Source organism: Panicum virgatum, chromosome 1N (genome assembly GCF_016808335.1).
Source record: "Panicum virgatum strain AP13 chromosome 1N, P.virgatum_v5, whole genome shotgun sequence".
Classification (NCBI taxonomy): Eukaryota; Viridiplantae; Streptophyta; class Magnoliopsida; order Poales; family Poaceae; genus Panicum; species Panicum virgatum.
In genome coordinates this window covers 10,592,179-10,616,884 of record NC_053145.1, presented here as the reverse complement: position 1 = coordinate 10,616,884, position 24,706 = coordinate 10,592,179, and the positions used below count along the sequence as shown (strand labels likewise).

The window sequence follows — 24,706 nt, the reverse complement described above, 5'->3', positions numbered from 1 at the left end:
AAATGGGGGCCCTACCTTGGACTATAAAAGGGAAAGCCCCAACGTAGAAAAGGGTTGGACTCCTAGAGGTTCGACACTGCTAGATTCGGCTTGTAAGCTCCCCTCTGAACTTTGAGCACCCGGGCTCGAGAGCAATAAAATAAGAACGCCACCCCCATACTAGACATAGGGCACATTCGGCTTGAACCAGTCTAAATCCTCAAGTCTTTGAGTGCTAGACCATATCTAATCAAGCGCATAATAAACGAGCAATCGAGTAGTTTAGTAGTCGCTCATTTCCCGCAGCGACAAAACGACATCCTAGTAGTTTCTCCTCTATATTGAACAGACTCTTTTTTTTTATAAATGTACTTATTTTGGGACGGAGTGGGATATCATCAATTTTAAAATACTTTTATGTGTAATAAAGTATCTCAAAAATATAATCATTAATTTGTCTTAAGTGGTGTAAATTGTAACATAATAACTCAATAAAATGACGTGATATTTTTAACAACTATGACATTCGAATGTAAATATGAAAGCTTCATTCAGAAAGAAGGAAAGTAATCCTACAAGTTAAGCATCTTATTTATGTAGTGCTTTAGATGTCTCTTGTCAACTCGTCAACTGCTTATTAAGTTTTCTAGTGCTTAATATTGAGGGTCAGTTTAGTTACCGAAATTTTTTGGGCACTTTTACAACACTAATTAGAAGTATTAAACATAGACTGATTATAAAACTAATTACACAGATGGACGGGAAATCGCGAGATGAATCTATTAAACCTAATTAATCCGTCATTAGAGGTTGTTTATTGTAGCACGACATTGTCTGATCATTCCATAATTAGGTTCATTAGATTTATCTTGCGATTTCACCCGGGATTATGGAATGAGTTTTATCAATTTCTACATTTAATACTCCTAAATAGTGGTCAAACATTCGAAGTTACTATAGCGTAGGAAAAATTTTGGAAACTAAACGGGCCTGAATCGTTTAGTCTCTTGTTGTGCAGGATCATTGTTACCCATCTTACTTTTTGATAGCAAACAAACCATCATATAAAAGTTTATGACAAATCTATAAAGTCACCATTAAATTTAAGATCATATAAATTCTTTTAAATAAATTAGACCCAGGCAGCCCGTCCAAAACAATACCTTTATAAATTATCGATAAGAAAATCCAAGAGGGCATGGATTAGCTCATGCTGGCTCTCTTACAAAGCTGTCAAAAGCATGACATAGCCCACCTACGCAAAGTCTCCCTTGACCAGCTCACTAGGCCCCCTACTAATTACACTTCCACCCTCCCAAAAATCACCAAACCCCACACCAGCCCTGCTCGCTCTTGCACACCCGGAGCGAGAAGAGTCGAGGAAAAATCTCGCATTCGCATAAAACAAAGCAGCGGCCGAAAAAAAATGGAGGCATGAGCTCCGCCTCCTCCCCGTCCCCCGCCGATCCACCGCAAACCCTAGCCCCGACCTGACCTCCGGCGGGCTTGCCGGTCGGAGAGGGAGTCGCCCACCCCCACCCCCAGGCCTGCCTCTGCCGCCACGGGCGTGGGGCGCGGGCGGCGGGCGAGATGCCATCGCACGGGGATCTGGACCGGCAGATCGCGCAGCTGCGCGACTGCAAGTTCCTGCCCGAGGCGGAGGTCAAGGCGCTCTGCGAGCAGGCCAAGGCCATCCTCATGGAGGAGTGGAACGTGCAGCCGGTCCGCTGCCCCGTCACCGTCTGCGGCGACATCCACGGCCAGTTCTACGACCTCATCGAGCTCTTCCGCATCGGCGGCGACGCGCCCGACACCAACTACCTCTTCATGGGCGACTACGTCGGTGCGTGGCTACGCGTCCCCACCATGACTTCTTCGCACGCGGCTACCCCTGCTTCCCCCTGCTGTTCTTGCCCGCGCGCTCGGACCTGCCGGCGCCTGATTCAGCCGATCTGTCATCTGTCGTGATTGGTGAGGCGGAAGCTGGGAATTTTTTAGATCACGCGGAAAACCTGAACTGTTTATTGGTCCCTGTGCGGCCGGTCGGCCGGATTGTTGGAAGAATTTGGCTCTCTGGAAATTAGGGAACGTCTTTACTGCTTACGTAGGCTATTGGAGTTCCTTGTGTTTCGACTTGTCGAGGCCAACGCTCTGGGCTGCTTATGTATCACTTTTTGGTCCCGCGTGCTAGAATCTTGTCGGCGCCCTTGCCTTTTAGCTCCGTTGGCTATTGAGAAGACAATAGTTCACATTTGTTGGCATTTGGATTCCTGCTCCAGCAGTTTCATAATATATCTGTGATGTGCTCAACTGTTAGTCCGTTCTTTCCAGGCTGATCTTTATTAAGTAAGACATAAAAACTGTCTCCTGACTCTCTTGGCAATTTAGATATGCTGATGCCGCACATAATGTCGTTTATTTGACTACTTGAAAGGAAATATTATATCTTCTTTGGGTCGAGGGAATGGATAATTTAGTAACTGCTTTCATTTCAATGTATAGTTTATCTAGCATATGTGTCGTGTTTGTTAATTAAATTGACTATGCAGTTCTTTACTGCAGATCGTGGCTACTATTCAGTGGAAACGGTTTCTCTGCTAGTGGCTTTGAAAGTCCGGTACAGAGATAGAATTACAATACTTAGAGGAAATCATGAGAGCAGACAAATCACTCAAGTGTGAGTTTACATCTTCCATAGTATTTGGATTTTGTATTGCAACTCTCAATTGCTGCTTCCTTCTTTCATTATTGAGTGCAGATGCAGTGGCTACAAGTGTTTGAGATGGATCTTATTTTTTTCCAGAATATTTGATACTATTTTGCCATCTGATTCCTCAAGTAACATGTCTAAAATAGTTTCTTTTTTTTTAAAAAAAATTGGAACTGGATTATTCCACATAAAGATAATGTTTTTGTGGATAAGACTTTACCAACACTTGTTCAATAAGATGTCTTATGCTGGACTATGGTAATGAAAATGTGTTGGTTTAGTGTGGTAAACTATAATGCTATTGTTGTGTCAACATGCTTGGCATTGTCCCAGGAAGACATCCAGCTAGATATGTGGCTAACTTATTGCCATGATTGTTGTTCTCTAGTAACCACACTGCTGTACTTAGTGCCCCCATTGTGTTTTTCCATAGTCACCCATGGATCTTACTGCTGTTATTATTGGTCATTGAAATGAACTTCACTTGCACATGCCAATCATTATTGCGTGACACATGAGTATGCTGGTGTACGCTACGCTGTTTCTTCTACATGCTATTCTGTGAACTTTGTAGTTATGCATTGTAATCGAACCGCATAATTCTTGACCATGACTATTTTGTTACAGGTATGGCTTCTATGATGAATGCTTAAGAAAATATGGAAATGCAAATGTGTGGAAGTACTTTACAGACCTGTTTGATTGTTTGCCTCTCACAGCTCTTATAGAAAATCAGGTATGCACTTCAAAGTGTTATGGTTGATGCTATTATAGTGTTATAGGCTTGTGACTATATGCCTGAAATATGAAAAACATACATACTGCAGGTCTTCTGTCTTCATGGTGGCCTCTCTCCATCATTGGATACATTGGATAACATTCGTTCTCTTGATCGCATACAAGAGGTAGGCAACAGTACACCACTTTCACTATGAACTAGGTTTTCTTCTTTTCATGTCCAGTATCGTATTCTGATTTACGGATGTAAGTATGCTGTAGAAAAGTGTGATATTTGGAGAATAGTATATTTATGTATTGTTGGCTATGCACACATAGTAGATCAGCTACGTTTTCATACTGTTTAGGTCTTTTTATGTACAGCTGTAGAGCCTAATATAGTTTAGGTACAAACATGGTGCCATAACCATAATATCCAGTTATTAATTTATCTAGATAGATGTCGGCACAGAAAACTGTTTTGTGGTATTTAGGCCATCTTTGGCATGGCTTAAGACCCCGTTCAAAATAGCGGGCTATAGCGTTTTGAACGTGTAGACGCTTCGATATGGCACATATGCCCGCTATTACAGCTAATAACAAAATTTAGCGACGCTAAATAGCGTAGCGTGGCATAGCGTTTAGCGTTCCTTTCTGACTTCGCTGCAGCGCGGGCCAAAATTGAAGCCCACTCAAATTCCAGTGCTGGTTTCGGCCCAAATAAGATCCATGGCACAGAGAACTAACGTTGGCTGCTGCTAACCAGTCACTGCCTTTTTATGTTTGCCTGTTTGAACTGTTTATTTAGACTCATTTAGTCTGCTTATTTGATGTTTAGCTAGCAGCTTATGACCTGGATAAGTGTTTAGTTATAAACATTTAGCATCTGTCGAAAAACCTGCTGAACACCATGTTTTTTAAGGGATATATTCTATGTTTTTTTGGAAACCGCTAAACTGCTTAATGAGTCTTAGCATTTTGAGAAGAGCACCGCTAAATCCTATAGCCCGCGATTTAAAACATAAGAGTTAAGACAGCTTCGGCTTCGTGACTGTAGCGATCCTGTAGGCCACTGTAGCAAAGCCGGGTGTAGCCTCCAAAACCTGGCTTCACTGGCTTCTCACTCCCTCGTGGTGACTGTAGACCGAAGCTGGATGGCAGGGCTTCGATGAACAGCGCCATAACAATGTGATACAGTGTTATACAGTGCCCGTGAAGCTGAAGCTGAAGCCGGCCTAAGCTGCGTACCAAACGGTATCTCAGGTCATGTTGATACAATTTTAGAACGACTTTTGATTTTAGAGGGCCATTTAGCATCCGTTAATCTTTTGATGAAGTGGGCTTATCTAAGGATAACTACAGTACAACTAAAAGCAGTAATTTTAGGCATTTGCTTTGAATCCTAAAAGCTCATATTGAAAAGCCAAGATTCTCCAACACTTGGAAACCTTGAATTCTGTCACTTACTCACTTTGCAGTTTTTGTTTGGGTATTACAAGGGGTCTAGTTTGATCTATACTCTGTACCATATATTGTTGATCCAGTGACTGAGATTTACATTCTCATTATCCTACAATACTGGTGACCTATAGATATGCTTCGTCTGATCGAAAACAATAATATTGTCTGATTAGTGATGAGTTAGATGTTTTGAATAGACAAGTGGTATGGCTTTACTACTATGTCGTAAAAATTGTAATCATCGGGCTATTCCTCTGTTCTCCTTGGATGTCCTATCAGTATTCTATATGTTGCTTAATCGAGTATTATTTTAGGCTCTTCAAGTTTTTCCGGGGGGTGTTTCAGGGGTAGGGTTAATGTCTTTACTTTACTATGTGGATGCTACTACTGGGCTTGTGCTCATACCTAATGTAAAGTGAACAATTGTAGGTCATTTTTCAGGATGACTTCATCCCTTAAGTTCCAGTACTTTTACTACAGGATGTTTTTGGTTATAGACCTATTTCTTTCTTTAGTTCACTATATTTGTTGTGGATCATTATGCATACTAGTAAAGTGTACGTGCGTGCCGCACGTATTTCAAAAGTACTTTGAGATTTATGGATCCATCGTACTTTTCATTCTTTCATTAAATAACACTATATACAGTCAACTATCATTTATCTTTTCCATTTTAATTTAACCTTGTGTAAAATATGCTTCTCTAAAACTCATTATCGTATAGAATATTTCCAAACTATAAATGACTAAGACATGTTGATAAATATGAACAAATATTAGTTTCTTATTTAGAACGTACAAACACCACTAACCAGTAACCACTCCATGAACATTAAATTCATTTTAAAAAATGCAGGCGATGCTAGATTGACCATATCCAAAGTACAGAAGCATTGGTCGAGCTAGCCAGATAGACGGCACAACCCGTACATATTCTGCATATTAACCATCAGAAACCATATTAGGCAACGGCCTGTGTTAATTTTTAATTGTCTAGTAAACAATATCAAAACAATGAGCATTTGTGTTTTGAACTTAGCCTACCCCAACTTGCTTGGGATTAAAAGGCTTTGTTGATGTTGATGTTGATGTATAGATGCAATATCTGAAAGCTGAAGCATTCTAGCATTTCAATAAACACTTAACGGGCAAGTTGCTGCCAATAATGACAAACCAAACAGCTGAACCTGTTAGGGAGGAGAAGAAGTGGTCAACACCATTATCCGTGCGGTGGACTGGAATTCGTAGGTCGCCACCGTCCGCGGTTGAGACAATGTCGATTGCGCCGGGGGTAAGGGCGGTACGAGGAAAGGATGCCTAGCACAGGGATGCGATGCAGCAACAAGGTTGCTTTGCGGCATGACCATGAGCCTGCTCTCCCGAGGCTTTGGCTCGGGATGTGGGCATGTCGGCGCCGGCAGCCGGCGGCCGGGCTCGATCTCGCCGTCGGGGAGCTCGGTGACGGCATGGAGCGCGGCATGCTGCGGGGAGCTGTGTCTCGGCACCGATTAGGAAAGGTTTGGATGGGAAGCCGCACACGGAGGTTGACCGGTTAGCGCGCGAGCGGGTGCGGCGGGCGGGTAACAAACATCTGGGTGAGAAAAAAAATTAATTTTAGGCAGAAACATCTCCCAACATCCCGTTTCCATGGGTCTCCACCCCCTCCCACCTCCTTGGACCCTGACAGGTGGGTCCGGCGTGAGGGGTACCGCGGGCCCGATATGAGTGAGAAAGGTTTTCAATTGTTTTCAATCTTTATAGTATAGATAACTAACAAAAGTTGAGTGAGTACCGTCCCTTGCCTTTACTAGGAAATGATGCCTGATGGTGATGGGTTTTAATTGATAACTTCCTAACTTTTACATGCTGTAGATTAATTGCGCTATACATCTTATATATTTTATCCTCAGCTAATATAACAGATTCTAAAAAATGCATGCAGGTTCCTCATGAAGGACCAATGTGTGATCTTTTGTGGTCTGACCCGGATGACCGATGTGGTTGGGGAATTTCACCAAGAGGAGCAGGTTACACATTTGGGCAAGACATTGCACAACAATTCAACCATACAAATGGTCTCTCTCTCATTTCAAGGGCCCATCAACTTGTAATGGAAGGATTCAATTGGTGCCAGGTGGGTCTTCAGAATGCAGTATAGCATTTTCAGTTTGTTTATCTGCTCACAGTTAATGAAATTGTATTGACTTCCCCAAAAGTATATTAGATTGAACCCAAAAGTATATTAGATTGAATATAGTCTCTGCAATTCCTTTCACATACAACTTACAACTTACATTTACAATGTAGTCATGCACTCGTGCTGGATTCCTTTCTTATACAACCTATCCTTCGCAAAGATGTACAAACACACGCAACTAAGTACACTTTTGTTTATTCTGCTGTAAAACTGATTGAGTAAAAGCTTTGTTGTAAGCATGGCCGTAGGCACCCTTGTGGTTATTGGTGTTTGCTGATTGTTACAAATTACTGTTATAACTAATGCAGGATAAGAATGTTGTAACCGTCTTCAGTGCGCCGAACTATTGCTACCGCTGTGGTAACATGGCTGCAATTCTTGAAATCGGTGAGAATATGGACCAGAACTTCCTCCAATTCGATCCTGCGCCTCGGCAAATTGAGCCGGACACAACTCGCAAGACCCCAGACTACTTTTTGTAATTGTGGTGACCTTTTTAACTTACGGGTGTTGATGCTCCTCTCTTCTGCAGCGTCAGGGTCTGTAGATCTTATGTCCTTAGATATGGGTTTCGTGAGCCCGAGCTGTATGTCTCCCAATTCTTTTGTTTGGAGATTTTGTTGTACTTTGACTTTGTATTATTTGTAGACAGTGAAGGGAAGTTGCAGTAGGATCGCCCTGCGATTGTTTTTTTATTTTCGTCTAAAACATGTGGTAAGAATCACCATATCGTCTACCTGGCTGAATAAATTTCTGTTCGGATGGGAGGTGCTTTTGGTTTGGGTTCACAGCATCCCCATCTGATGTGTCCTGTATAGTATTCGATGGTGTCTTGTAGAGTTTGGCATTCACTAGGTGATGGCAAATATGGTTGTCTTGGTGTTTTTTTATGCCATGGATGGTATCTCCAGATTATCAAGTATGTGCAAATGACAATTGTATGCCAGCTTTACAAAATCAGTTTTGCTTCACGTTTGATCTGGCTTGCTGTATTTGAGATGGGTGGTGAACATCGGGCATGGTGACATTTCGCAGGCATAAACATCCACGGTGTGAACATAACCAACGCACGAACTGTATTAGCTCAATTGTTCAGTAGACAAGGATGGAATCACAAACACTGAACACAGCAAAACATAGGCCTGAACCAAAATGCCCTCGTTGTTTCTGTTGGTTAGCAGTGCAACACAGTACAGTCAGTTCCAGCGTTACATGTCCTGGCTTTACAACATGCCGCCACCTGGGCAAACTGCCATCTATGCTACAATCTTCAGTCATGAACTGATCAGGCTTCATACCATGTAAGCGAGCTCGCAATCAACAGCCTACTCGACAAGTCCCCCGGGCAAGGTGCAATGTACGTCAGTTTCTTCCTGGAATGAAGAACGTTAATTCCAGGTGAACACAGATATATAAACCACATGCTAACACTTTTCCCATCCATACCTTTGGATGTCCACATCCGTGACATGAATGAACCCGGCAACATTGCTGCAACAAATCATGTTGATGTTAGCAACTGGGTATATGCAAGAAAAATAAAGTTCTTGTTCTGCGTGTCTTGACATCTAACTTTTTGTTGTTATAAGGAAATATTTTCTCGAACATCACAAGGAAATATTTTGAAACCTATGTAACCTACCCAATATCGACATACTAAAAGAACCACAATCATCCTCACTATCTCTGTTTAAAGCATGACAACTCATTCCTATAGAAATATTTATAACCAGTGATTGAGCCACTAGAAAAATGAAAGTTTTCTGCACGATATAAACTTCATGAAACTTTGACCTATATCTTTATTGAAGTACAATTTCCTGCCTGCAAAACTCAAAATTATACAGTTCAAATCTTGTAACATAAGCAAGTATTTACAGTCACAAGGAACATATGGTTAGGTTAGGGCCATAACTGGGAATAGCTTGACACAAAAGATGCGCAAACAAGATGTAGCTCACAAAAGCTAATAGACGTAGCTCACAAAAGCTAATAGTGCAGATCAGTCTGAAGAAAAGGAAAATAAACTGAGTATCTAAAAATGTGACAGAATAACTAACTGTAAGTAACTCTTTAAGGCTCAATTACTTGCACCATGTATTTTCATTTTCCTAAGGCTGTTGTACAACTATGCTCCATAAAAAAGGTAGCTTCCGTGACATATCTCTAGTCTCAGTCTCTTTTGCATTAAACCTAACTTACTGGCCCTATAGCCTGTAATATAAGCATTGGGGTGATATTATTACCTAGAAATTATTTCATCGGGTTCCTTAGCATAAGAAATAGCAAGCACTGTATGGATCATATCCGTGCTGATGTTGACAGCAACAAGCCGAGTAGGATCTGCCACAGGCTCTGCACCGATAGGCAATGCTGAGCGAGGAGCTTGATGGCCACCACCAATTCTGTACACCGAGACATCACTGAAATTGACAATGTTTGAATGTGGCGCCAGATCATTTGCAATCCCATAAAAGTATTCCTGCAGGAGCCCATTAGGACTTAGCTTTAACAATTCGAAGCATAACATAAGGGTGAGACAGTGAATAATCACCCCACAAAGGTTGCAAGGGTTACATGTAAATTATTCAAAAAAAGAAAGAAAGAGGCAAAGAGAGTGGCAGTGTACAATAATTCAGCTATGTTTCAGGTTTTCATCAATAACTTTAACATAAGATACCAACCAAAGTTGATGGCATCACTGGGCAAATTCTACTTCAAGAAAATAAAGCTAACCTTGATTCGGAAGCTTCTAGTCTTTTGGCGATATTTTGAATTTCTGAGGACAACACCCTCTGATTTCTGAAGTTTTACAACATCAATGTTGGGCTTGCTTTGAACTGCATCCTTTAACATCTTCCAGAGTTTCTCCTGCAAGACATGAGATAGATCAGATGATTCCGATAAGCTGCTTCATGTATGATTCCACATTTATCCATGACTCAACATTCAAGATAAAACGACGAACAGGTATAGCTCTGTAGAACACTATTTTTGACAAGATCAAATCACAATGTAATGCACTATCACCACTGTATGTGAACACAAGAAATCTCACAGGCTAATGTAATAATAATTTCAATTGTTAGTGACATGCGACTCTGCATACTTGGTGTTTTGTGATTGTATGTATATTTCTTCAAATCTTTCTGAATGGTGGTTGGTACATACTGAACATCCTTTTGAATGCCTTATCCAGAATTATTAGAAATGTCACTAGAAATCAGTCAGATCGCCTAACTTCATTAGACACAGTAGATGCATAACTGGAGCATACTAGTGTGGATGATCTATTTATAAGAAAGAATGCTACCAGGGAGTACTGCTAGCAGACTGTATTACATCTTAATGCTGCATCACATTTATAATTTTGTTACTCAATTTGATCTTCATTATTTCAAAAACATTGTAAATGACTCATTTTCTTTTAGAATGACTAACACGATACCCCTTGATAATGGCACAGTACAACAACAAAATGTATGCCTGCTTAGCAACATTATACTTAGCTAGAAATTGAACAGTTTAATACTATCATCAAATCGAATATTATGATAGTGTGGTTGTCAGAGAATGCAAAATGAAACAAGATCAACAGTACTGCCCATGTTGGAAAAACACTATGTGTTCACTGTTCGCATGAACAAAGCAACGTGTCACTTGCCTGTCCCAGTACCAGCACAACATTGGCCTTGTAAGTTTCAATTGCATTTAGAAGTAACTGCAGAGCAAAAATAAGGAATAACCATATGTTGCATTTAAATTAATCGCCAGCAAGCAAACAGAAAATTGCTAGTCATTTGAAACCAAGTACTTACCTCATACCCAAGGCCTTCAACCCACCCCATGGTATTTATAACCATTCCTGCTGCCCTAGATTCAGCATTGCCAGAGAACTGCCTCTCCAAAGTTTTAGCTAGCTCCTTCATAAGAACTTTGTAAACATCCGGATTGATACTATTTGTAACACAAGCAATAGATGAGGTGGCAAAGCAGTAGAAGAAATAAAAATCTTATATACAGAAAGCACTCAGTAGTAAGAACTGCCAAAGAATATATCGGCAAGTTACCTTGGAGTTGGGTGGCCATAGAAGTAAATCAGTGGCACCTCCAAGGGAATCCCATCAACTATATCGATAGGTTTCTCAATTGGGGTAGCAGAAATACATCCAGGGATCGTTATAGACCCCTGGCCGATATCTAAATCCACATACGTAGGCTTCCAGCCCAGTTTGGCAGCCCAGCTAAGGAGCATTTTGCAGAGGGTACTTTTTCCTGAATCTGTCGGTCCCACAACAATCACTCTAGGTCCCTAAACCACATAGGGTAAGACAATTTCAGTGATTTAGTCCAGAGAAATGAAGATATATATAACTAAAAAGATCCCACATGACCACGTCAAGAACAAACGTTTCTTATGTCTATGTAAACCATATTGTGCTCATGTTCACATTCAACATGTACATTATGCTCATGTTCACATTCAATCTATGCTAATATTTTAGGGCAGTCATCACCCTGCTAGGATTTAATACAATTTGCTCCTACTGAATTATATAGGACCATATTGCGACCTGTTTTTTATTGTCACACAGAATAATGTATGATTATACATTGTGGTCTGTCCTTTGAACACCATGTCAGGAACACATAAGACAATATGACATGCTTTTGAACAATACAGAATTACTGAAGGCGGAGCTATGTTAAGTTTCAAGTACTTTTACACTCCAAGGGCGTGAAATCCACAATACGGAACCCACAAAATGCAATAAAATCTGCAAACTGGCAAGCTTTCTGACTAGTTCTTTTTTATAAGATAATACTCTGCATCTCGTACAGATCCTCAGCGATGCAATACTCCCAACAATTGTACGATGATGAGACACCAGATAAATTGAAACAGGAATTCTCACCTGCGAGGCCTCCAAATCACCCCCCTGCGCTGCAGCAGCCCTTGCCCTTGCCCTCCGCGCGTCAAGAATAGCGTGTGTGTTGACGTAAACCACCATTGGCGTCTGCAGCACACAGCAACAGAATCGTCTGACCAGGAACCTCGTTACTCCAAATTTATACAGAAATTAGGACCAGGGGGTAGAAACCGAGCCCCACGGCGCACCTCCTCGGAAGGATACTCGCTCTCGGTGACCCCGTCAAGCTCCAGCGTCGCGCCGTGCCAAGTGAAAATCTAATCGGTAGAACAGGAACGGCGAATCAAGTCAAGCAGCGCCGAGCAAATGGCGGCAGACGCCAGCAGCGCGGGCCAGGCGGGTCCCTTTTGCTGGGGAAGGGCGATGGAGAGGGGAGCGGCGGGGAGCTTACGGCGATCTTGGAGCGGGGAGGAATAGGGATCCAGCCCTCGGGGGGCAGCTCGGTGCCGAAGATCTCCGCCGTGCCGGCGACGAGGCGCACGCGGAGGGGCGCGTCGGGGGGCACCTCCACGCGCAGCTCGCTCCTCGGGTCCAGCTTGCACTGCCGCGGCGGCGGTGCGGCGGCGGCCCCCGCGGTAGCCGTGGCCGCCATGGGGAAAGCCGAAGGGTTTAGAGGAGTCGACGGCGAGTCGGCGAGGGTTTCTGCGTCCGAGACCAGCGCGAGCGGAGATCGAAACGCCGCTTCTGGGGGGAAGAACTTCCACATCCAATAATTTTAATGCCATTCGGGGGGGAGACATATACTGTGCAATCAAGTTTATGGTGCAATCACCATTCAATCCAACTAAAAAAAATCTTAAAAAATTCTGAAAAAAATCTTGAATGTGCATCTCAACCTACTTCATCTATATATAAAATTTCAGGGTCAAATTCGTCCTCCTCTAGAAGTTAAAAAAAGACAAATTTTCTGACAAAAGTAATAGTTCAAATGCAACCTAAATTTGTCTTTTTTGTAACTTCTATAGGAGGACGAATTTGACCCTGAAATTTTATATATAGATGAAGTAGGTTGAGATGCACATTCAAGATTTTTTTCAGAATTTTTTGAGACTTTTTTTAGTTGGATTACACGGTGATTGCACTATAAGTTTGATTGCACAGGATATGTCTCGTTCTTGGGGAGCCTGACGTAGAGAGAGCAGTCTGGACTTTTCAGCCTTGCATCTCCCACACTTAGGGGAATCACATCTTGATTTCTGTTTCAGTGAAGAGGAGATTTGGCAGACCATTCTATCTATCCCCACTGACAAAGCGCCTGGCCCGGATGGTTTCACGGGGGCGTTTTACCGTTCAGCATGGCCGATCATTAAGCACGATATTTTGCGGGCGTTCCAGGCACTATGGGCTCTGGATGGACGCAGCCTTTACTTGGTCAATCAAGCTTACATTTTTCTGCTAAGAAAGAAACCTGATGCTCAGCTTGTGGGGGACTATCGTCCTATCAGCCTAATTCATAGTTTCATTAAGCTTTTCACCAAAGCGCTGGCGACCAGACTCGCACCGCACAGGCACAAGCTGGTAGCGCCCAACCAAAGTTCCTTTATTCGAGGTCGCATTTTACATGACAATTTTAAGGCAGCTCGTCTCACAGCGAAGCTTTTACACCGAAAGAAAAAAGAATGTGCATTGCAGAAAATTGACATCTCAAAGGTTTTTGACTCAGTCAATTGGTGCTTCCTGTTGGATTTGCTTTCTCATATGGGGTTCTCAAGAAGATGGGTTAATTGGATATCCATGATTCTCTCCTCCTCCAGCACCATGAGAAATGTTGAGTATTCTATTCTGCTTGTGATGAGTGAATTGTCAACCGTGCGGTGTGATCGTGCGCTTGGTCTTTAGATCGCAGGTACACGGGCGTCAAGTGTCGACGATGAGTTGCCGTGGAAGTGCTGTGGCCGATGGACCGTGCAGTGGACGGCGGTGAAGGGCAGCCGGGACCGGAGCTCGTGCCGGGCGGTAGCTGTGGCATTCACTCTTGGATCGAGGGCACAAGCGGCAACGGAAGGCGGATTTCTTGGTTTGCGCCACAAAACCAAGCTGGCGGACGGCATTTGAAGACGCCAAGTCGTGGAGGCACGAGCGTCGGTCTCGGGATTGGTGGAAGTGACGGACGTCGACAGCGTCTAGGGCCTCGCTGCAGGTGAGGAGGTGACGGTCGTCGGGCGGCGTCTAGGGCCGTCAGAAGACCGAGGCGGGAACGACGTCTAGGGCCACAACGTGGAAGCGGAAATCTTCCCGCGCGTGAAGTTTTGGCGGTTTTTTCTCAAAACCGGCCACCTACCCGAGTTTCGCGAACCCTCCAAAACCGTGGACCAGATCTTCATCCACACGGCGGCATCGCGGAGAAGACTTCGACTCGAAGAAATAATCTCGACCGTTGGATGAGTCCTTGTATCTTTTTCCGGTTTTGCCCCTACGGGCTTTCTAGTGTCTATTTAAGTCTAGGGGTAGTTTAGTCTTATGGGTTGAGAGTTGTTGGGGTTAAATACCCCCTCACCCACTCCTCCCTCTCTCTCTCCTTTTGCCTGGTGAGCACGCCGCCTCCCCTCCTAGGCGTCGTCTCTCTCTCTCTCCTTCCTGTCCCTCTCCTCTCCTCTCTAGAGTTAGGGATTAGAGGTATGGATTCTTGATGATTTTGTACTGAGATTGATCGGGAAAGGAGGCCCTTCCCTCCTTGTGACCTCCGGGGTTTTGAATTCATCTCGTTCGTGTTAATCTCGTTCATCTTGTGCCAAGTTTGGATGAATTTCGATTTTCCTTTGTCGATTCTTGAGTACGAGATGAGAAGTTGTTTCGTGGTGATTGTGTGACACTTTGAAGTGATCCTAATCCTTCTAGACAAGTGCTAAAACCCCCGGAATCACGAGTCCCCTCGGATCGAAGTTTTTGGGTTCTAGAGAAAACCCCAATCTTGCTCGGAATTTCTTCGATTCTTCCCAAACCATGGAGTGATTAATCGATTCCTTCCGTGGACGTGTTCACAAGTCCTTTGTGATCATGCCTACGAATTTTGGTGAGATTTGGACTTGATTTGATCCTTCGATCATCGGTTTTTTGGGCGAGGCGCGGACTGGAAAAGCGTTTCTGAACTCGAAAAGAGTTTTTACCTATCACCGGTTAAACCGACGCTTGTGGTCATGTTGCGTCGGTTCAACCGGTGAGTAGGCCGTTCTGTGTTAGAGTTTTGGGCGTTTGACTCGTTGCACCGACGTTTAGAAATTGTTGAACGTTAGTTCAACCGGTGCTTAATGCGATTTGGTTTGCTGGTTCTCTGGACAATTGAACCGACGCAAGGACTTTGATTTCGTCGGTTTAACCGGTGCGTTGAATTTGAATTTTGTGATCCCTCTGGACAACTGCACCGGCGTTGGTGTTTGATTTTGTCGGATCATCCGGTGTGTAACACCGGTTGAACCGACGCTGTTCAAACCCATCCGTCGGATCAACCGGTGCTCACTTTTCTATCTGCTGCCGGCTCTGCTCATCGGTTGAACCGACGCTGTTCAAATCTGTGCGTCGGATCAACCGGTGAGTTATACCGTGCTATTTCTCACGCTGCTTTTCGGTGATTGCTTCTGCGTTGGATCTTGTTTGTTCCTAGGGCTTTCTTGTGTTGGTGTAGCTCCTTCATAGCTACTTCACACTGTGCCTAGGACTCTAGGGTTGGGCGTGTACTTCGGGACTAAGCCGATCTTTCCGTTTGCAAGAATTTTAAATCGGCTCCCATTCATCCCCCTTTGGTCGCCCTCTCGGTCCCTCACACCAGAATCATTTGCAATGGTTCTCCTGGTCGTCGCATTTGTCATGCCAGAGGACTCCGGCAGGGCGACCCTTTGTCGCCTCTGTTGTTTGATCTAGCCATGGAAGTGCTCAACGCCCTCTTCAAATTCGCGGACTCTAACACTTGCTGACGAAGCTTGACCCCATGATTGCTGATCGCCTGTTCTTATACGCAGATGATGTGGTGCTCTTTTCAGCTGCTGAGCAAAAAGATTTGGTGCTAACAAGAGGGATTCTAGAGCTTTTTGCTGCTGATGTTGGTCTTCATACTAATCTGGAAAAATGCCTCGTTGCCCCCAATCCATTGTAACCTGGAAGCAACTGCCATTTTGCTACGGTATTTTCCTGCAAAATTATCCCCACTACCAATCAAGTACCTTGGCATACCGTTATCTTGTGGACAGCTGAGAAAAGGTGACCTGCAGCCACTGGTCGATAAGGTTGCTGATGCATTGCCTTTGTGGAAGGCCAAAATGCTTACTAAAGCCGGTCGTGCTGTCTTGGTTAAGTGCAAGCTCTCGGCAATTCCTGTACATACTGCTATGGTTGTGGCAATTTCACCTTGGGCATTGAAATGCATTGACAAAAGGCGTAGAGCTTTTCTGTGGTCAGGAACCGAGGAGGTCCCAGGAGGCAAATGCATGGTGGGTTGGCCAGGTGTGTGCAGACCGGTTGATCTTGGTGGCCTGGGTATAATGGATCTGCAAATATTCGGATACGCCTTGAGGATGCGTTGGCTTTGGTTTAAGAAGACTGATGCAAGTAGGCCATGGGCACAACTACTAAATGTTACCGAGAAAGTGGTTCTAGATATGTTCAATGCCTCTGTGTCAGTAGAAATTGGTAATGGGCAACAAGTGTTGTTCTGGTTGGACAAATGGTTGCAAGGCAAAAGTATTAAAGACCTGGCTCCGTGTTTATTCAGCTCGATTGGCCCTAGAATTGTAAAAAGGAGAACTGTTGCTCAAGGCCTTGCTAATGATGATTGGGTAAGTGATATTTCTGGGGCCCTCACAATACAGGTCATTCTAGATTTCCTAATGATCTGGGAGGCAACTAGGAATGTGCAGCTACACTCGGATACGCCTGATAGGTTCATTTGGAAATGGACTACCGATCAGTGCTTCTCCACAGCCTCTGCCTATCGGGCTTTCTTCATTGGACAATCTGAAATCTATGGAGCCCGGTGTCTAAGAAAAGCACATGCACCGGGAAAATGCAAATTCTTCATATGGCTGGTGTTGCATGACCGCTGTTGGACGGCCGAGAGAAGGAAGCGGCATAATTTACATGACGATGACTCCTGTGCCCTTTGTGCCCAACAATCGGAATCAATTACACATTTGCTCCTTACTTGCTGCTTTGTTAGAGAGGTCTGGTACAGGACACTAATGAAGCTAAATTAGCAAGGGTTATCACCAAATAATCAATGCCTTGACCTCGCGGATTGGTGGACTACGTCTTGCAAAAGAGTGATAAAAGAGGGTCGGATGTGTTTTGATTCCTTGGTCATCCTCACCTCTTGGATGATTTGGAACGAACGCAATAGAAGAACTTTTGATGGGAAAGCAAAGACTGTCACAGAGCTCTTAGCAAGTATAGAGGAGGAGGCCGTCTCTTGGTTGCTAGCTCGCTTGAGACATCTAAATATCTTTGTAGCTGCTTGTAATGGCTTGCATGGTCGCCAAATGATAGCTGTGTAATAGGGCATTTTATTTTTGTTTGCTGTGAGTTAAGGACCCCTGTTCCTTAACTCTTTGTACGGACCTATTTTTCTTCTCCCTCTAAATGAAAAACGTGCCCAGGCACGGTCACGAAAAAAGAAACAGCCCAAGAACTGAGATGCTTCAGTTACAGAAGGGCCAGCTCGAGGACTTATATGGATTAGGACAGGGCAATGATTGATTATTTGAATGAGTAGGGTTGAATTAGAGCAAAGTTCTTGGAAGAGGCTGGATAAGATAGGGCCATTCAAAAAAAAAAAAGGTTCTAGCAGGATTAGATTGGGCCTCGGCCCATTGTCAGATGTAGAGATGCCACATTATGCAATCTTTTTACCACAAAAAAATGAATGAATCAAATTTCAAGCAGCATGCCAACTGCAAAATTTTTGCCTTGCTCTTCATTTTAGGGGCTCAAATTATGACTTATTAGCAAGTTGATCATCATCTTTGTTGACAGTCATCTCTCCGTCGTTTTAGAAGATGGTCTTACTTCCCTGCCAAGTATGTTTCAACCTCTTAGGCAATGCTTTGAATCATTTATCACATATACTGATTTCAAATGGACATTTTCTCTGTATTAGGTCTCGTGCTGAGAACGGCAAAGTATCCAGTCTGTCGTCTGCCAATTGAAGAGCGTATTTCTATATATGATGTTTAAACTTCACGAGCTCAGCTTAACACTTCAAATTTCGTGTGTATACTGTACGTGAGTACTACCAAGGAGCTCATGGGAATATGGGATAATTGTAATCAATTTGGATAATTGTAATCAATTTTCTCCGATGGAACAAAATGATGAAGACTTTTGTAGCACTTCCATTTCTATTATTGGCCACGTCTCTGCTATCTCAAATGTTGTAATGATAGGGCGCGCAAAGCATGCCGAGTGTTCTAGTATCATAATATAATAGTGTTAAAAGAAGCCACCACGTTCGCTGATCAAGAGAGTTTAGAAATTCTCATGTTAATAAAAAAAGAATATACACTATTAGATTTTATGAAGATCCGATGGTCGAAACTAACTCAAAAGCCCATATCAAATGCGACTAATAATAGCTAATTCTGAAATAATAGAAATAAATAATTAGTGGAAGAGTTAATGTCATCGAATAGTATTAATAAGTAGCCAAATTTGGAATTAAAATATATAGCATGTAATTTCTATATTAATTAGGAACCAAAGTATATAACTCAGTAAACAATTTGTTGATTTAGTTAGTTCTAGACTGTAGTCGTCTAGAGGAGATAAAGTTCGGTTTACACCATCGAACTATCACAAAAGTCCGATTTTCAACCTTCAACTATAAAACCGGATAACATAGGTTATCCAACCGTTCAGACCGGATAAATTTAGCCCTTAGGTGGTTTTGAAGGTGGTTTTCCATTTTGTGAGAATTAATAATATTCAATTTTAAACTAAAAAATTCATAAGTAATTAAATAAAAAAATTATGAAATGGGTATTAAAAGTTTTCAAAAAACGTAACATATCTATTGGCACAGTATTTGTCAATTATTCAAATCTATTTTTTTTGTAGTCATAATATTTGTTTGCTTGTAGGTATAACTATGATTTTTGAATAATTAAGATTCAAATGGAGCAATAACAGATAGGTTACATTTTTAGCAAAATTTTGGTACTAATTTCATATTTTTTGATTTAAAATAAATTAGTTTTGATTTTTTAGATTTAATTATATATTTTTATTTTCTTTAGAAAAATGCAAACCATCTTCAAAACCACCCAAAGAGCCAAATTTGTTCGGTTTCGACAGTTGGATGGTCTATGTTGTCTGGTTTTATAGTTGAAGATTGAAAATCGAACTTTTGCGATAGTTTGGAGGCATAAATCGGACTTCTCCGAAAATATAGATAAGATTCCGATACCGGAAAAAAGTATGGGTACCTATGATTCAAGGGACATTACAATTTGATTTAACAAACAAAGAAAGCACTCTTAAATGACGATCCAATCCGCTGATTAAGAGCGTCGAAAGCTAGCCATAACGTGAAAAAAGATCAGAAGCACATCCTATCTGCCTTTGGATCTTGCGATGCCGGCCTCTTTCCGAGATGCTCCTTTTCTCCGCTGTTCCTCCTCTCAAGCATCAGCCCAAGCTTGACACAGCATGAGTGTAGAACCGCACAACAGCACTAAAATGGAGTTTGGAGATACCACTAATAAGGTGGTTACAATGACTATTTCTTTAGCGTGTTGATTAATTTTCAAGAAATATTTCATCACAAGAAAAATAGAATCCAAACAGTGTGTGCTCGCAGTCTCGATGACTCAAGCGAGGGCATGCTTGATCGGTAGCCCCCCACCAGTGGCTGAAATTGACAAGGCAGAGTAGTGGAGGAAATTTAACAAGATTAACATCTTGACACCTCACAACCAGAAAAGTGAAACCCTCATGCTGCCACGTTTGCAAGGTAGCTTGGTTCCAACGAATAATGCATCTTCTAATAATAAAAGATTGAAGAAACAAGTTAAAGAATAAGCTTTAAATAGGATCAGTTGGACATAATTTTGTTTGCGGGTATAGTTGGACATAATAACTAGGTTGATTGAGGTAATTTGTCTGCATTTGTCATCGCCTCTCAACAAGACAACAATGAACTACATAAAAACTGCTAGCTCACCCATATCTTCTTCTAAAAAACTAAGAATACTTTGTCACCATAGCTAAAACTTTCTAACAAAAATTTATATTGCATACAAAAATTTACATTAATTCAAAAAATAACAATGATATGACAAAAATTTAAATTAATTCAAAAAATAACAATGATATGGTGATAAAAAGATACCTTGATCTGGGCAACTTAACAAAACTTGAATTAATTTACTTTTAAGTCAAAAGTTCCAAATGTTAAAACACTAGCAACCCGCGATATTTGTGCGGGCCACCTTTCTAGTTTGTGCTACGTGATAGGCAAATGACAAGGCAACGTGCATGTACACGACGGCCTGGTTTCGAGTCAGACGTGGACCCAATTCAAGCTAATACAGTACTAGCATTCAGTGCGCGGGGCGGGGTGGTGTGGTAACAGCGCCGAGGAGCAGTGGCGGAGCCAGCATCACATAAAAGGGGGGGCCAAGTTTACAGTTTGTTAGCAATAAGTCATACAAGAACAAATATAGATATTAGCTTGCTAGTGAAACACACAACCTAATGCTTAGTATAGTTATTAGCTTATTAGCTTGTTGCCTAGTCATACAATAGCATATGCATGTATTAGCTCTTGTTAGTATGCTAAGTAGTACATCATTGAAAATTTGCTTGGACCAAGGGGGGGCCACCGCCCACTTTGGCCGACATGTGGCTCCGCCACTGCCGAGGAGGCCGGCGATAGTGGCAGGCAAATCAGCAAAAGGTGTGGTAGATGACATCCGGTTATCAACTAGGCGCGTGCTTGCTCTTGGATCGGAGCACAAACGACACCAGCGGCCGCTTTATTCTCCGGTGGCATGATGAGCATGCAGACTTTCCACAATGCGGCGATGATGAATGTATGCATTCGATCGATCGATCGCTACAAGATGAACAAAGGTCCAGACAACAGGATCTATTGAAAAAAACCAGCATTTTAAGTATTTGTCACACGATTTTTTTTTAAAAAAATCTTTGCCATACACGCGGTTGATTATTCGTCCTTGAGGGGATTGAAATCTGATTATATAATAGAAATAAAAGATAGGTTATCATGAAACAAAGAAAGAAACGAAGTAAATCAGAACCATTATATCCAAAGCGATCTGTCGATATATTAATTTGGTTTCCACTCGTTGCAAAAAGCAACACAAGCTCCTTCTTGAAAACATTTCTGCAGCTGCTCGGTGAGGGTTGTATACTTTGGAAGATGAGATCATTCCTTGAGATCCAAATACTCCAACACAGTTAGATGATTATGCTCATGAAGAGTGGTGTGTTATAGCTGGGTTTTGAAACTGTTAATTGCAGAAGATGTCTTTCTGAGAGGGTACATGAAACCCTGTGAAACCCCAGCAGGAGATGGCAAAAGAACAGTGAAGAAAAAGATGCTCCAGTGTTTCTTCAGTTCCTTCAATGCAGACAGCACAATCATATGAAGTTAGAACCATTGTTTTCCTTTTGAAAATGTTTCTTGTACTCAAATGATCTTTGAGCAGTAACCAAAAACAAACTTTGTGTTTGTTTTGACAACAAAAGTTCTAGAGCCATTGAAAACTGGCATGTAGTTGAGCATGTCCACTATGTTGTTTGTAGGCTTTCCTTGAAGAAAAGGAGGTCCCCCAAATGTAACTCCACCAATATGTACCTGTGCCTGTATTTTGATTGCTTAATAGATCTTTTAGCAGACCCATTTGAACAAAAGCTTCCTCTAAGAGAGGGAGATGAAATAGTCGGTGAAAAGGTTCTGTTGCTATGGCCTTTTTATAGTTCACCATTTTGTTCTTAGCAAAAGAGGAAAAGCTCTGGATAAGCTTGGTTCTCCATAGAGGTCTGTTCAGAAAAAAAAAAACATGTTGCACCTTCTTGTATCACATAGCCAATACTTTATAGTTATCCAAGAGCTAGCTCAAGGTTATCTCGCCACTAGAAAGATCCCTTCCTGATGTGGCCACACTTGGGAGTTTTTCATTTTGATAATGTTTCTCCCAGACAAGTTGCATCTAAGGTGTATTGTATCAATCTAGCTTGTTGAAGAATTCATAAAGATTTTCAATAGCAAAGCTAGCGTTTTCGCTGATAATATATAGTAGCATGGAACCAAAGCAATCCGAGGTCTCGGGAGTTGGAGTTCCATGATCGATAGATGGATGCAATACTGAAGCTGCAAATCTGCGATTTTTACCTGAGCTGCGAACAGCAAACGCCAAACGGTAACTGTTTCAGTATTGCAGCTGCTGTTACCTGAGCTTTGGATGGCCTGCTGCTGCTAATTACTCCGATCCCGGCCCTATAGTACTAGCTAATGTGCACTTTAGAATTAGATTCATGCATCTCCATGCATGGCACTATACGACCACCATTATCTCTACCTCGGTCCCAAAAAGTTCTTGTGTTGACTACTAATTAATTGGTGTTTTTATTTTCGACCCTAGCTTTTTCTTATCTTCTTTCCTTTTTTTTGTCTTTAGTCTCTTGGTTTGCTTGGAACTCTGCCTAGGATTTCAAAGGTGCATCCGTCAAAGGTAACGAATCCACTATCTTTGGTCTGCATAAAGAACCATGCATCATGGAATCTCCTGAACCGTGCATGTTTAGCTTTTTCCTGTAAGTAGTAGCAATGTAGGATAGATCCAGGCAGCCTTGACGGCTCGTTTGCACAACCATTCAGGCATCATGACAAAAGCAAATAAAAGGAGTGGGCCACACGACATCTATTAATCATATCTATGCGTCGTCAATCTATACATTGCTTGCTAATTTGGTATACCACCAGACTATATATCTCTAGCTATGTGTAAAATTAAAAGGCATCATAATAAGGACAGAGATCTAGATCCTGTGTACGTACTATATATGCAAACATTTATTTCCCCAATAATAATGTAGTCAATTATCTCTCACAGGACATGCGTATGCCATGCCATTGGCTGCTCAGTCTTGGCTCCTCATCAATCGCCACAGGAAATCCTTCATTTTCTTCGGCGAAGTAGTTCTCATGGAAAATCTATTTCTTCCTCCCGCGGTGCGGGGTACCTGTAAATTGAGGAGACAACAAGATTATTGATGGGCTACAAGAGCTGCTGTATCCATGTGGATGATTCATCTGCATGATGTTGTTTCAGTTTATTATTACATCGCCAGACGCCAGGTTAAATACTTACTCTAACTTCGTTCGTATCATGCACCACCAGCAGCGAGCTATACGCAGAAATTCGTTTAAAATTTACAGGTAATAGATACATGTAATACACTCATCTTAACAATCAGTAATTAATAGTCGCAAAAAAAAACAATCAGTAATTAATATTTCAAAAAACAATCAGTAATTATCTCTCCAAGAAAAGATGAGTTGGACTCAGTTTGATCAGATAGACTCCATGCATGTTCGTGGAGTAGTACAAGTAGCTAGTCTCATCCCACCCAAACCCCACGCCATCGGTTACTACCGCCCCGGCCCCTCCTCCAAGCAGCTAGCTAAGTAGCTAGTGGTTCCTACTGTTGCCATCAGTCCATCACCCTCCATACGGACCAATCTCCAACCCCCACCATCAGACTAGCTAGCCTCCTCTTTGGCCGCTTTTTGCTCCCCTACTACGGCGCCTACTCGATCCCTTCATGTATGTTTGGGTATCTCGATGCATGTAAAGCTGAGCAGCATGTCCATGGTGGGGGTACACAAAAACACTAACCCATCGATCCTTTGGGGGAGCTAGAGGGGAGAGACACTACACACACCTGTCCACCTGGAAGAAGACGTAGAACACGGCGACCCCGGTGGCCGCGGGCATCGCCCACAGCATCATCGCCCTGTTGAGCGTCGGCTTGGTCGTCGTCGCCGCCGCCGTGGCCTCGTAGACGTAGTGGAAGGTGAGCGACATGGTGAGCAGCCACACGAACGCCCTGAGCCTGCTCCTCCACGGCGAGTAGTGGGGGTCGGCCGGCGCTCGCGCGTACATGGCGACGCAGGCGACGAGGGCGATTAGGCTGGCGTAGGCGACGGCGGCCGAGACGACGGCGCCGGTGTCGCCCAGCGATAGGTAGATCGCCCCGCCGGCGTTGACGGTGAGGAAGAGCATGATGACGAGAAGCCCGGCCGCCGAGAGGCCCAGTTGCCGTCCCCCGCCGCCGGCACCCCATGGGCGCGGAGGACGAGGAAGACGCCACGGGCGGTTGCGGGGCAGCTGCTGCTGCTGCTGAGCCGGGATCACCTCTCCACAGGACGGCCTCATATCGAAGAGGAACTGAGGGGCTGATGTATGAGGCTGTGGGCGATGGATCGGAGGCGAGCGATCGGGCGCTTTTATGCGGAGGCAGGAATTCCAAATGAGAGGGGCCAAAAGCTAATTAGTGGAATTAATTGAGCATTAGGAGGGGCCAGGCCCCTGCCCGCCCCCCCATGTGGCTCCGCCCCTGCTGCCACCAATGTAGCTTTCCAGAGTCCGGAGTGAGCAGTGCATGCCCGGCGCCACCAATGTAGCTTTCCAGAGTCCGGAGTGAGCAGTGCATGCCCGGCGCCTTAGCTCTGCCTCCGCTATTACACTTTCTATTGCC

General features: G+C 43.1%; 3 protein-coding genes across 3 annotated transcripts; 1 reads left to right on the top strand and 2 right to left on the bottom strand.

Annotated features, from left to right (window-relative positions):
- Positions 1 to 1,308: 1,308 nt before the first annotated feature.
- Positions 1,309 to 8,024, top strand: LOC120655102 (serine/threonine-protein phosphatase PP2A-1 catalytic subunit-like). Its single transcript, XM_039932825.1, has 6 exons — positions 1,309 to 1,822; positions 2,542 to 2,656; positions 3,317 to 3,425; positions 3,517 to 3,594; positions 6,810 to 7,001; positions 7,373 to 8,024. Exons 1-6 carry the CDS (start codon positions 1,570 to 1,572, stop codon positions 7,544 to 7,546), a joined length of 921 nt encoding a protein of 306 aa, XP_039788759.1. The 5' UTR covers positions 1,309 to 1,569; the 3' UTR covers positions 7,547 to 8,024.
- Positions 8,025 to 8,185: 161 nt separating this feature from the next.
- Positions 8,186 to 12,675, bottom strand: LOC120655101 (protein CLP1 homolog). The gene is made up of 10 exons (XM_039932823.1): positions 12,387 to 12,675; positions 12,184 to 12,252; positions 11,981 to 12,082; positions 11,135 to 11,376; positions 10,883 to 11,021; positions 10,729 to 10,785; positions 9,801 to 9,935; positions 9,311 to 9,546; positions 8,511 to 8,555; positions 8,186 to 8,437 (listed from the first exon to the last, which is right to left on the bottom strand). The coding sequence occupies exons 1-10, from the start codon at positions 12,585 to 12,587 to the stop codon at positions 8,350 to 8,352; spliced, it is 1,314 nt and encodes a 437-aa protein (XP_039788757.1). The 5' UTR covers positions 12,588 to 12,675; the 3' UTR covers positions 8,186 to 8,349.
- A 10,167-nt stretch (positions 12,676 to 22,842) lies between these two features.
- On the bottom strand, positions 22,843 to 24,444 carry LOC120653947. The gene is made up of 2 exons (XM_039931601.1): positions 23,891 to 24,444; positions 22,843 to 23,188 (listed from the first exon to the last, which is right to left on the bottom strand). Exons 1-2 carry the CDS (start codon positions 24,382 to 24,384, stop codon positions 23,149 to 23,151), a joined length of 534 nt encoding a protein of 177 aa, XP_039787535.1. The 5' UTR covers positions 24,385 to 24,444; the 3' UTR covers positions 22,843 to 23,148.
- Between the last annotated feature and the right edge of the window lie 262 nt (positions 24,445 to 24,706).

Bases quoted from the DNA above. Each gene is read 5' to 3' on its own strand.
- LOC120655102 (XM_039932825.1), top strand. From the start codon at position 1,570: ATGCCATCGCACGGGGATCTGGACCGGCAGATCGCGCAGCTGCGCGAC. The intron at 3,426-3,516 runs GTATGCACTTCA...TACATACTGCAG, and splicing joins CAGCTCTTATAGAAAATCAG to GTCTTCTGTCTTCATGGTGG. The intron at 7,002-7,372 runs GTGGGTCTTCAG...TAACTAATGCAG, and splicing joins AAGGATTCAATTGGTGCCAG to GATAAGAATGTTGTAACCGT.
- LOC120653947 (XM_039931601.1), bottom strand. From the start codon at position 24,384: ATGAGGCCGTCCTGTGGAGAGGTGATCCCGGCTCAGCAGCAGCAGCAG. The intron at 23,189-23,890 runs GTGTGTGTAGTG...CTCAATTTACAG, and splicing joins GTCTTCTTCCAGGTGGACAG to GTACCCCGCACCGCGGGAGG.
- LOC120655101 (XM_039932823.1), bottom strand. From the start codon at position 12,587: ATGGCGGCCACGGCTACCGCGGGGGCCGCCGCCGCACCGCCGCCGCGG. The intron at 12,253-12,386 runs GTAAGCTCCCCG...TCTACCGATTAG, and splicing joins CTCCCCGCTCCAAGATCGCC to ATTTTCACTTGGCACGGCGC. The intron at 8,438-8,510 runs GTATGGATGGGA...TCTTCATTCCAG, and splicing joins ACGGATGTGGACATCCAAAG to GAAGAAACTGACGTACATTG.